The following is a 13,950-nucleotide window of genomic DNA, read 5'->3' on the forward strand; positions in this document are numbered from 1 at the left end:
TGGAGGCTGGGACTGACGGTCGTCACCCCGAGAGAAGGATTCATGCTGGGTTTTATTGTCGTCCTTGAACTGGCTATATCCTCCTTTCTTTACATACTTCTGTAACTTCCCTTTCTGTATCAACTCCTCTATTTTCTCCTTTAGGTCTCTGCAATCCTCTGTGTGGTGGTCGTGGTCTCTGTGGAACCGGCAGTACTTGTTCTTGTTGCGGACATTAGGGGATGAGTGCAATGGTCTGGGCCATTTGAGATAATGCTCGTCTTTGATCTGCGTGAAAACTTTGTCAACGGGCATAACCAAAGGAGTAAACCTTACCGTCCGAGGGTTTTTATCATCTGTCCTCCTGTTCCCGTCATTGTTTCGACGGTCTGGTCGATCTCTCTTCTGTCCCCTACGTTCATCTTCCCTTTTAGCCTTGTCGCCTGGCTTCTCGGCATCCTTTATGGCAGCTAAAGCATCCTCAGCATTCATGTACTTTTGTGCCTTTAGGAGCATCTCCGCCATCGTCCTTGGTGGGTTCTTCGCGAGGGAGGCCACGAGGTCTCTAGACCTCAATCCTGCTTTGAAGGTCGTTAGCTGCACCTTGTCATCAGCTTCGTCCACCTCTAGAGTCTCCCAGGTGAATCGCTTGACATATGACCTCAGAGTTTCCTTCTCTCCCTGTCTTATGGTGAGTAAGTAGTCCACCGGCCTCTTTGGGCGTTGCCCCCCTATGAAGTGGCGCAAGAAGGCACTACTTAACTGATCGAAGTTGTCTATGGACGAGTTTGGCAGCTTAGTAAACCATTCTCTTGCAGCTCCTTTGAGAGTCATTGGGAAAGAACGACACAATATCTCGTCAGGTGGCTGTTGAAGCCCTAGAGTCGTCTTGAAGGTATTAAGGTGATCCTGTGGGTCTTTTAGTCCGTCGAATGGCTCAAGTTGAGGCAAGCGAAACTTTGACGGCACAGGGCATTCGAGTACCGCGGCGGTGAAAGGTGAATCCGTCGCCCGTACCATTTTGTCTACGCTTCGGTCCGTCTTCTCCTTAATGGCGCTCCTCAGTTCGTCCATTTCCTTCCTCATCTCTCGAAGGAGATTTGAGTTATGCTCGTCTAGAGTAGTTGGCCTTTGAGGGGTACCTCTCTGGAGGCTATCCCCCTCCCCTTCCAGGTTACCCCTGGACCGGTTCTCTTCCTGTTGAACCTGTTGAATCTGCTGGAGTCGTAACTTCATTTCCTGGTTTTGCTTGGTGAGGTCTTCAATGGTGGCTGCAAGGGCTTGGACTTACTGGGCCAAGGTTGCTGAATCTAGGTTGGATTCCATCTGAATGTAGAGGGTTGATGGAAATTACGTTTTCAAATAGGAATCTGAAAATGTCGTTCCCACAAACGGCGCCAAACTGATGAGGTGCAAACTCGTCAGTCACAGTAGGCAGATGGAACTCTTTGTCAGCGCCTGGTTATCTTCAAGAAAGGGGTCACCGGTGTGGTGCCTGCCACAACACCTCCAATGCCAAAGTTAGAACAATAAAGCAATTCACAAAACTAGAAGGTAATAAGTATCTTTTGAGAGTCTTAGTATATGTGTACCTTCTGCTGCCCATGTGAGGGCTTTATATATGTGAGCTTGACTACTAGCCGTTGGGGTGTTAATGCCTCTTTCTTGTAACGCCTTCAGCCCAATTATGGGGCTTTTATTAGGCTCCAACGGTCTGCTTTGCTAGTTTCGTAACTGTCCAAGTTATCTGCTGGCGCCATTGAATGATTATCATTTCCTCGTCGGTGATGACTCGTTTGTCGTCAAGGTTTACCTCGTCACTAGTGTTGATCTCGTCAGGGTAATGTAATCTCGTCATTCCCATCAATAGGGTCAAAATTAAGCTTTCAGATTTGACTATTAAAATCAAGGGTGACACTCCCAATATCTTCAAAACAAAAGGCAAATATGATAAATTAGGTTTACAAATTAGGTATGAAATATTAAATTATATGAAATAAAATTCTTGGTAAATTAACTTAATAACTAAATAGAATAGACTGAAAATAACATAAGAAAGGCAGAATTTTTTTAATAATAAACAGATTTTGCAAATTAACAAAACAAAACTCACAAACATATTAATAAATGATGCTAAAATACATTCATAACTGATTGTGCATGATGTGTGGAGAGCAAAACTTCATCTTTCTCTGAATTAGAAGGTGAAATCCAAAATCAAAACAACCCAAATATGCAAATTCAATTCCCATCCAAAATTCCCAAAACAAAACTATTCCTAACCAAAAAACCTAAATCACAACCAACTGAACCATAATACCCACATGTAAATCATAATTAATGCCTAAATTTCAAAAATAAAAAACATAACATAACTCTGTCTCTACCTTTCAACAGCAACCATCATATAAGGATTGAAAATAAAAGAAAGAAGGAAGAAAAGAAAAAAAAAATATGAAAAAAAATTCAGAGAATGAAATTGAAATGCTTGATGTTTTAAAGTCACAACCTTTCCGATTTTTTATTTTGTTAAGATTAGAAACAGAAGTACAAAATTACGATGAATATTTTTAGTGATTTCTGTAATCCAAAATAGGAAAAAAAAAAAAAAAAAACAAAAACAAAACAAAACAAAATATCAAAAAATTGAGAAAACAAAGAGGACCCAAAATCCCGAAACAAAAAGGAATCAAAACCAAAATCAAATCTAAACCTATCCAACAAAAAAAATACAATATGAAGTAATATTTCATATTGAAATCTAAAAAAATTGAGAAAAATGTACCGGAGCCAATTCGACGATCTGATGGTAGCAGATAGATAGCCTAACAGTGTCGATGCCCATAGATTTTTCTTTCTCTATGCATGTGCTTGCAGTTACAATGCTTTAGTCTGGCAATTGATGGCTTATGAACATAGTTTCCTCTTTGTATCTTGCATTTTTTTTTGGGGGGGGTGCATTGTTCGATTATTTTTCCTTTTATACTGAGATGTTATCAAATGGTGTGTTAACCTAACGAAACAATATAATTTATCCTTTTTTAATTGCAAGTGTGGCAAAGTTTTAAATAGCCAAACAATGCAACATGCGGCTAGTTTAACTAAAAAGCTATATACGCGGCAGGATTTTAAGGGGTCAGTTATCCTACATGGCAGCACCTCCTTGAATGTAGGTATCAACTTTCTCTCAGCTTTTGCTATTATATATACTAATCGCCAACCCGTGCTATGCATGGGAACCTACCTATTTATGTGGTAAACTAAATTGATTTTATAAAATTTTAAATTGATTAAGAAACTATATTATTGCATGAATTGCTCTTGTATAACTTCAATTTGTGTTACAATTTGATAAAGAAGTCATTGTTTGAACGTGCAATGACTTACGAAAAATATTAAAGAACAGTTCATGACTATAAACTTATAACTATTGAAAAGAATCAAAAGATTAAGAGCTTAAAAATTATAAAAATATATGTGTGTGTGACTACACAACAGAGAAATATAAGAGAAAAATTTGTTACACTCAAAATAATAATTCATGGTTATAATTATTGAAATTTTCCAGATAGTTTTGGATATTACAAAAATATAACTCAAAAAGTCAGATGTTAAAACTTCCAAAAGGCCAAAAAATATTAAGGAATCATAAGATTTACATCCTATAAATTATTGAAACAAAACTATATATATATATGATTTTATAATAGAGAAAGATAAAAGAAAAATTGATTACCTTCAAAAGAATAATACATGGTATAGTTGTTGAAATCTGCTAAACATGTTCAAATATTGCAAAAACTAAGACAAAATATATGACTATTCAAAAGAGAAAAATAAGAAGAAGAAAAGAGTACATGAACCTATAAAGTAATTAGTTTTAAATTTTAATGGGTCTAAACTTTAAACAATGAAAAAAAATCACATGTTAGGTTGTGTTCCTAGCAACCTTGAAAGTAAAAGTAAAGGGAAAAAAAAAAACCATGAAATACCATCAGCCAATAAGTTTTAATGGGTTTAAACTACAAACAATGAACAAAAATAATCATAAACAATCATAGGTGCAGGGTTTGGTTACCAAGATCAGATGGTTGTAAAACACAACATTTCAACATTGATTTAGGGTTATGCAGAAGGCAACATAAATGACAGAAAATTGTTTTTACGTTGTCTGCTATGCCAACCATCTAAATATATTAATTCCAAAAAAAAAGTAAATAAAATAATTCCTAGAATTATATGAGATAATTAAGAAGAACATCAAGCCCTTGCGTGGATGTTATTTGTGGACGGCTGTCCATCACTGCAATTCATAGACTTTGTTGTTAATAAGACAATCGAGTTCAAAACTAAAAGCAATTAGGTGGCCTTTGTACTACAGGATTTGTTCTCGTTGAAGAATCAACTTGCTTCCTGCTATGGCTTCAATTTGATATGTGTGTTTTCTTTGTGAAAATTTGAGTGAGTATGAAGGGTTTCGACCTTGGCAGAAGTTTATATTTGTGAAAAATTTTGTTATAGAATTTTAGTTGAAATAGAATTTTCAAGCTTTTGAAACATATATCTAATAGAATTTTATTTAAACTAAACTATTGTAATACTTGATAAGATATAAAACCAAAAATAAAAAGAATCTAAAATAAAAAGAAAAAGAAAATAGTGATGACGTGGAAAATTGTGGGAGCTCCAAAGGCTATTTTCAAGCTTTTGAAACATATATCTAATAGAATTTTATTTAAACTAAACTATTGTAATACTTGATAAGATATAAAACCAAAAATAAAAAGAATCCAAAATAAAAAGAAAATAGTGATGACGTGGAAAATTGAACCAAAAATAAAAAGAATCTAAAATAAAAAGAAAAAGAAAATAGTGATGACGTGGAAAATTGTGGGAGCTCCAAAGGTTTCGGTTTTATATATATATATATATATATATTAGCCACAAACATGCGCGTTGCGCATGATAATTATTTTTATGGTAGTTTTATTAAATTTTTTTTATACAATTTAAACTAATTTAATAAAGAGTAATGTATTTTGTAATTATATTTTTATTCATTATAAGAATAATCATAAATGTAATATAGAAATAATCATAAATCATAAATTTAATAATTTTTGTCGTACTAAAATGAAAAAAAATACAATTTTTCTCAAAAATTCAAAAGGCAATTTAACGAAAATATTTATTTTTTAATAAAAGTTATTTATAACATTTTGTGAATCATTAAAAAGAAAATAAAATTTAGAAATTATTCTTTTAGTTTTAAACAAACTTTCTCAAACTTATTTTTTCTGCCTACAATCCAAAAACACTGAAAAAAGTAACTAAAAAAATTAATAAAACTTAACTATGATTAATTGAACCAATTAGGAAAAAAAATTGTTATTTATAATCTACTAAGGTTATTTTCTTTGCGGAAATTGTAATCTCGTCCACCCAAAACATATTATCAAATAATAAATTATTAGCAAAATCTAAGAATTAAATTTTTATATATGCATTGTTATAAAATAATAATAATAATAATAATTAAAGTAAAATTGCGAAAGATAAAATTTGTCTCTCATCCAATAACTTTTGTTTAGCCAACCTTTGCTTTTCTCTAAATAAATTGCATTATAAAGTACTTTGTCTACCACAAAGGATTAAAAAATAAACAAAAATGATTAAAGTCTCATAGTTTAACATCTAAATTGAGCACTATAAAAATCATGCTATCAAATTACAGTAGCTACCAAATTAAATTATCCAAATCATGCTATGTATTAGAATAATATTATATTTTTATATTTAATCCTTTATAATGCAATAGGATAACATTTAACAATCAAAGAGAGAGAGAGAGAGAGAGAGAGAGAGAGAGAGAGAGAGAACTGAATTGCATTAACCTAAAGTAGATTAAAGAATATAAAAAATTATCAACCTAAAGCGAAGATGCAAGAAAAATAAAAAATAAAAATCCACTCAAAAATTGTGTGTGTGTATGTGTGAGAGAGAGAGAGAGAGAGAAAACCTTTTTTTTGTAAGGAAAAACTATGCATGGAATGAATGAGATAGTGACAAATTTATAGTAAGAAAGTGTGAATAAGAAGAGACAAAAATAGAGGAAGTTGAAGGGAAAGATGAAGAATGATATTAATGTAGAGAGTAGTGGGGAGATGAGAAGGTGAGAGAATGAGATAAGGAGAAAGGTTAGAGAAGTAGTGGGGAGATGAAAAGGTAAGGGAGGAAGAAAGGTTGGAGAAGTGTAAATATGAAATAAAAAAAAATTATAAATAATTATAAGAAAATGGAAAAAAAAAAAAAAAAAAAAAAGATGATGACGTGGACGTTGACGTGGCTCAACGTGAGCGCAGCAGCATTAAACGCTACGCTTCAGCTTTTAGTAATATATTGATATTGACTAGCCTAATACCCGTGCTATGCATTGGTTACCCTTCTATTCAAAGAAACCATCTCTAGATAGATGCTAAGATTTGAAAATATTTGACCCAATACACTAACATATTCCATAAAGTTTCAATTCCTATGAAAATCAAATGCCTTTTTTTAAAATATGAAATTCCCAAGAAGAGAGAGAGAGAGAGAGAGAGGCTAGATACAGCCGGTTTATGGTATATTAATAAAAGTCCAATTCCATACAAACCAAGAAAAGAAGACATACTGGACTTCAACCAAAAGGTTCTCTCCATTCAGCATTGCAGTTGGCGGGGCTGCTATAATATAGAAAATAAAAGTTAAAAGGTCAAAGATGAACTTCAAGTAAACTTTAGGAATGAAAATAATATCTTTGCCTTTTTCCCAAAATTTTTTGAAAATTCAATATAAACAAACAATTAGATCAAAAAGATTTCTTGAAATTTATTTCTTTTCTCTTATTAAAACCAAAAAAAAAAAAAAAAAAAAAAAAAAAAGTCGCAAACAAAAAGAATTAATAAATCATTCAGAGGGGGGGGAAAATCCAAAAATGACATATAAAGACTGAAAGTATGACATATAAAAACCCAGGATTTCATGAAACTTCATCCAACTTTCGGCATGTAACAATAAAAAATATGACTCATTAGAAGTAGGACATATAAAAACCCATGATTTCATGAAACTTCATCCAACTTTCGGCATGTAACAATAAAAAAATCTATTTTAAATTTTCATGAAATCATAAAGACTAAAAGAATCTTCAATTCTAATAATTGCAGTTAAATATTCGATTAGAATTGATTACTATACCAGTGACATTAGCTAATTAAACATTATATAAGAGGTTCACTTGGTCTTGGTGACGTAGAGATATAGAACCAAAAGAGAGTGAGTTAGACTCATTAGAATGCATGGTCTCAAATTTCCTTATTTTCCCAGTATCAATACGTAAAAGAAAAAAGGAGTTTATATTGTGTGCCAAAACATAAGTATTTTACTGATCTAGTCAATTCTTTTTTTTTTTTTTTTTTTTTTTTGATGCAAACCTTTGAATCTGTATTCAACCAAACAAAATGAAAGTGACTTACAACAGAGAGAACAGAAATACAAACATTAAACTACCCTGTACAGTCAGCTTGAATCAACTCTAACAGCGCAGGAGGAGGAACTCCCACCCACATGTGATTAGATTCACTATCTCTAGCTATATGGGCTAACTCATGGGCCACTCTGTTGTACTCCCTTTTCACATGTTTGATTCTCCAGCTTGAGAAAGAACTCAGCAAAGCAGAAATTCCTTGGAACAAATGGCCAAGATAACCATCCACGACCTTGTCATTAATATCACTAACAATGGATGCTGCATCAGATTCAATGATAACTTGAGGTATCTTCATATCACGGGCTAGTAAGATTCCACACTCCACAGCAAGATCTTCTGCTTCAGCAACTGAAAAATGGCCTTGGAAATACTTGCAGCAAGCAGCAATGACCGTACCACAAGAGTCCCGGATGACAGCCCCGGCACTAGAGTTTCTCCCATCCACTGAAGTCGCCCCATCAACATTCACCTTGAACACTCCAGGCGGCGGAGGAGACCACCCACCATTTTCAGCACCCTGTCTTTTGTTCACTGCCATCCTTGCCGCCCTGTATTCATGAAGATAGTTACTAGCAAATCTCCAAATATGGCTTGGCAATCTACATGTTGACTCAAAAACAACTAGGTTTCTATTAAACCAAATAGACCAAGCAACAGTAAAAAACATTTCTAGATCACGGACTGATTTCTTATCAAGGATTTGTAAAGCAATGTCCGGCACATCATATAACTCATGTCCATCCTCAACTAAACAGACATCCCAACAGTCCCACACCCTCTTCGCCACTTCACAGCGGATAATAGAGTGAGAAATAGCTTCCAACTCACTTCCACAGCAAGGGCAAAACCCATTCTCTCCAATACCTCTTTCTTCACATTCACCATAGTAGGAAGGGCGTCTAAACAAGCTCTCTGTAAGGTTGAATTTATTCAACCATCTAATTGGCTTTATTCCGTACCAAATTTGCTTGTAATTCAGCATTTAGTAACCCTGTATTTAGGTGGGATTATTGTAAGGGTAGTGAGTGAGATAGAGTGAAGATTGCTCAAGAGTGTGCAAGAAAACAGAGTGTCGCGGCTGGGACTCGCGGGTGGACTCGCGGCTTCAACCCGCCAGAAGATGCACACGTGCCAAGCATGCTGGAAGATGAACAGACATGCTAGCTGGAGCACTACAGGACAAAACAGGACAACTGGCCATACGGTTAACTCGCGACTGGAACTCGCGACTTGGTCAAGCCGCGAGCCACCCCTGTTTTGGAAAAACCTGACATTTCGCATTCCTCTTCACTCCAGTATAAATACCCTTTTAACCCACGATTGAAAGAGAGCTTCCAGAGAGAATTTTGAGAGAGAAACCCTAAAGAAAAACCAGATTGTTTCACCCACAATCTCTACCTTAGAGTCTCATCAAAATCCCTCACTCTCTTCCTCTCCATTGTCAAATCCTTGAGAGGCATTATACCAAACCTGGTTCTCACCATCATCATCTCTGTGAGACAGTCGTTTGGAGTTCTGGGAAGCAGTTAGGAAGGAGCCAATCTTCATTGGTTGATGCTACGGTGTAGTAGCAGAATCCGGAAAGCTAGAAAAGAAATAGGTTCGGCGCAACCTCGTTGGAGCAAGAAGCTTGGAGGGCTTAGGTGCATTGGGTAGATTAGGCTTGGAGGGTCTATTGCTGTCCTTGTATCCCAACTGTATTTTCTAGTGGATTGATTACCGCTTGGAGGGCGGCGGAGAGGTTTTTCGCCGAGGTCTTCGGTTTCCTCTTCGATAACACATCTGGTGTTATCTCTGTGTTTGCATCTTCCTTCCTCTCTATCTCTGCCTTTACATTATCTGCTGTGGTTTATTTTGTTATGGCTTAGATAGTTGTTTAACCAATTCCATATTATAGCATATGTTAAGTTTCCGCACACTACTTGTTTGACATATTGCTTGTGTTGGTTAAGTTGGTTTTTGGGGGTCTAAACGTTCAAAAGTGTTTTCGTACACGTTTTTGAACTTTCACTCTCCATGCAAATATTTTGATCTTTGATGGAATGTTGAGATGCCAAATCTTCTTCCACAGCCGCTCCAAAGGGTCCCCAAAGGAGCTTTCTCCCTCATTTGAACAATCCATCAAATTAAGAGCAACATAGTAGGCACTCTTGACTGAAAAAACACCCTTCCTATTTCCAACCCAAATGAGTTTGTCCTCCGGAAGATTGTAACTGATTGGGATATTGAGAATCGTATCAGCTTCAAAGGGCAGGAAAATGGACTTCACAATATCAGCCCTCCATCTTCTAAGGTCATGGTCAATAAGAGCCGAGACCATGGGGTAATCATCAAAACCACAGGGCGGAGAGACCACCTTGAATGTTGTGGGAGTAGGCAGCCATTTATCATTCCATATATGAATCAATCTCCCATTACCCACCCTCCATCGAGTACCTTTTCTAACAACCTCAAGACCTTGCATTATGCTCCTCCAAGCATAGGATGGTTTGCAACCTAGGCTTGCATTAAGAACATCTCCATGGGCATAGTATTTAGCTCTATAAACCCGTGCTACCAACGAGTCCGGATTCATAAGAAGCCTCCAACCTTGCTTTGCTAACATGGCAAGGTTGAAGGCCTAAAGGTTTCTAAAGCCCATCCCACCCTGAAGCTTTGATTTGCACAAGCGTTTCCAACTCACCCAAGAAATTCTTGACTCTTGACCACGTTGCCCCCACCAAAATCTCCTCATCATACCTTCTATATCATCACACAAACCTTTTGGTAATAGAAAACAACTCATAGCATACGTAGGGATAGCTTGGGCCACCGCCTTAATTAAGGTCTCTCTACCCCCTATGGACAAAAGATTCTCTTTCCACCCAGCTAACTTCCTTCCCACCCTTTCTTTAATTTCCGCAAAAACTTCATTCTTTGATTTACCAATAATAGATGGCAGGCCCAGATACTTCCCATGCCGAGAATCTTGCATAGGCCCAAGAATCATCAAAATTTCATTTCTTTTTTCCTCCGCCGTGTTAGCACTAAAGAAAATCGAGGACTTATCGGCATTAATTTTTTGGCCAGAGGCAGCCTCATACAAACAAAGAATTTCAGTTAACTGCTGACATTCATGGCTATTTGCCTTACAAAAGAGTAAGCTGTCGTCCGCAAAAAAGAGATGTGAAATTTTTGGGCCACCTCTACAAATGGACAAGCCACTCAACATCTGATTTCTAACAGCTTTGCTAATAAGGGAGGAAAAGCCATCTGCACATAGTAAAAATAAGTATGGTGATAGGGGATCTCCTTGACGAAGACCCCTCGATGGAATAATATTGCCAAAAGCTACACCATTAATAAGCACAGAATAGGACACAGAAGTTATACAACGCATAATTAGACAAATCCAGCTATCATGAAAGCCTAATTTTACCATCACCTGCTCAATGAAGCCCCATTCCACCCTATCATAAGCCTTGCTCATGTCCAATTTGATTGCCATGTAGCAATCCTTCCCATCTTTTTGTGATCCAAATAATGCATGAGCTCAAAGGCTATAAGAACATTATCCATTATAAGCCTTTCAGAAAGAAAGGCACTTTGATTTTCATATATTATTTGAGGGAGGACTAATTTGAGACGGTTAGCTAGGACTTTCGAAATAAGTTTATAAATCACATTGCACAAACTAATCGGTCTAAAGTCTGTCATTTTAGCTGGATTGTTAATTTTTGGGATAAGAGTAATGAAAGTTTTATATAAATCTGCCATAGACATATTGGAATTCAAAACATTTAAAACCATACACACTACATCACTACCCACAATATCCCAATAATTTTGATAAAATAGAGCAAGCATACCATCTGGGCCGGGAGATTTGGACGGATGCATCTGCTTCAGGGCTGCCTCAACCTCCTCTCTTGTGAATTGCTTGATCAAACTTTGGTTCATTTCGGCTGAAACTTTAGGATCAATAGCTTCAACAACTTCCGCAATCTTATCGGGATTGGAAGTCCTATATAACTTCTCAAAATAAGACACAGCCACCTCCGCTATCTCCAAGGCAGACTCTCTCCACATCCCCCTTTCATCCAAAATCTTAGAGATGGTATTTTTCTTTTTCCTCTCAGAGGCCTTTGTGTGAAAGTATCTAGTATTACGATCCCTCAGCCCCATCCATTGAACCTTAGACCTTTGTTGCCACATTATCTCCTCACAGTCCAGCAAGTCATTAATCTCTTTTCTAATCTTATTAATTTCAAAACCATTGCTGCCATCATGATCTCTCAACACTAATTCATTAAGGACTCTCCTCTTATTCTGAATCTGCCTAGGAACCCGACCAAGGACCTCCCCGTTCCACCTTGATAAATCATCAGCACACTGCTTAAGCCCTGCCACCATGCCATTCGGACTATAGAGATTTACACTATCATTCCACACTGCCCTGATGATATCCCTGCACTCATCTCTTCTCGTCCACATTGCTTCAAACTGAAATCTTCTTTTCCGGGGACTTTGCAAAACAATGGAGTCGGTGATCAAAAGCGCACAATGGTCACTCACCGATTCCACAAGATGATGAACTCTCACATCCTTATAGTGGTCAGCCCAATCCTGCGTAACTAGAGCCCGATCCAGCCGAAGATACATCCTGTGTCGACCTTCTTGCATATTGCACCAAGTGAACTCCGGACCACAAAATCCAAGATCCATAAACCTACAGCAGTCAATAGCTTCCCTAGAATCATCCATCTGCCTCTGAGATCTTCGAGCTCCTCCCATTTTCTCCGAAGTCGACACAATTTCATTAAAATACCCGAAACATAGCCAGGGGAGCTGAAACTTTCTGCTAAGAACTTTTAACAATTCCCAAGATTCCTTCCTTCTATGGACCTCAGGGTTGCCATAAAAACCAGTCATTCGCCATTTAAACCCCTTGTCTTCAGTAACTATGGCATCAATATGTCTATCTGAGAAGCTTTGAACATCAACGTTAATTTCCTTTCTCCACAACAAAGCCAGACCTCCACTTCTTCCATGGCTTGGAATAACTAAACCGTTAGTAAAACCAATACTCCTTTTCTTCCTTTCCATACTCCGCATTCTCAGCTTTGTTTCTGAAAGAAACACAAAATCGGGATCCCATTGTTGCACAATATTGCGCAACACACGAACTGACCGAGGGTTCCCAAGCCTTCGGCAGTTCCATCCTAAGGCCCTCATTTTTCTCGGTGGTGCTGCCTAGCAGTCACCGCCGTTTCATTCAGAGAGTTGGAGTCATTGTTGTTTCTTTCCCCTCCACGGACCTTTTTCTGACTTCTACATTCAGCTATTAGTAAATCCTCAATACATCCCACTCTTTTATTTCCTACTTCCGGACCATTAAGCTTTATATCTACTTCCTAGGCCTTACCCTTTTCTCTAGCAATTTTTTTCCACTTGCCTTTACTAATGGGTTCTTTTTCAGCTTCTAAATTAGGGCCCAAACCATTTAGACTAGGGTCTTTAGTGGCCTCCTTATTGACTTTTACTGGACTGGCCATTTCGGGTTCAATATTACAAGGCCCATCCTTTTTAAAATAATCTGACCTGGCCTCATCACCCGGTTTAAGTTGCTCTCCAACTAGACTCCAACAAGTTCCATTATCTTCTAACCGAGTCTTCTGCCCAACCTGCAACTCATGTATTGCCCCATCACCCTTGTCCCATCCATTCAGACCGTCACCCACACTCAAGATCGGATTCAAATCTTTTGACAGGTTCTTTGAGTTCACAGCTTTCCTCTCCGTAAGCCCACCGTTACTATCCCGGCCACAAGCCCCAAAATCCTTAGACAAAGCTGAAGGACCAGGATTTGCCACCGAACTTCCTGGGCGGAAGCAATTCCGATCAACAGCCACCCTTTCCGAGCTTCCTTCATTCACCCCTTTTCCTTTCTCATTACCGTTTCTAACCACTCCTCCAGCTCTTAACCAATCTCCATACTGCCTCTCTATCACTCCCTCTATGGAACTCACATGGCAATGTTTCTCATCATGCCCTAGAATACCACACATATAACAAAAAGTACGGAGACGTTCATACCTGAAAATGATTGAGCATCTTTCTCCCTCCGTGTTGGTGATGTTGCCTCCTCTTCTAAGAGGCTTGTCAATGGGTATCTCCACCCGGATCCTCATAAACTTCGCTTGCTCCGCTTGTAATGACCTTTTATCCACTTCAAGGACCTTACCCAGTCTGCCTCCTATGTCTTTCCCAGCATCTTCAGACATGTACTCAAAGGGTAATCCCCAAACTTGAACCCAAAACGGAGCATGGGAAAACGAGATGTTTGATGCCGTTAAACCCTTCCTCCATCGACACAGAAGAAGAAGGTTATTATCAAAATTCCATGGGCCACTTCTCTCAACCCATTCCAGCTGACACACTGAACCAAATTTAAACTGGAATAC

At 37.5% G+C, this 13,950-nt stretch overlaps 1 protein-coding gene across 1 annotated transcript; it reads right to left on the reverse strand.

The window, feature by feature from the left end:
• Positions 1–7,457: 7,457 nt before the first annotated feature.
• LOC126698852 (uncharacterized) lies at positions 7,458–12,809 on the reverse strand. Its single transcript, XM_050396357.1, has 2 exons — positions 11,356–12,809; positions 7,458–8,055 (listed from the first exon to the last, which is right to left on the reverse strand). Exons 1-2 carry the CDS (start codon positions 12,719–12,721, stop codon positions 8,036–8,038), a joined length of 1,386 nt encoding a protein of 461 aa, XP_050252314.1. The 5' UTR covers positions 12,722–12,809; the 3' UTR covers positions 7,458–8,035.
• Positions 12,810–13,950: the final 1,141 nt, after the last annotated feature.

Source organism: Quercus robur, chromosome 9 (assembly GCF_932294415.1).
Source record: "Quercus robur chromosome 9, dhQueRobu3.1, whole genome shotgun sequence".
NCBI classification, from domain to species: domain Eukaryota; kingdom Viridiplantae; phylum Streptophyta; class Magnoliopsida; order Fagales; family Fagaceae; genus Quercus; species Quercus robur.

Coding starts and splice junctions, on each gene's coding strand:
- LOC126698852 (XM_050396357.1), bottom strand. CDS start 12,721: ATGAGGGCCTTAGGATGGAACTGCCGAAGGCTTGGGAACCCTCGGTCA. Junction 8,056..11,355: donor CAAATCTCCCGGCCCAGATG/GTATGCTTGCTC, acceptor TCATGAATACAG/GGCGGCAAGGATGGCAGTGA.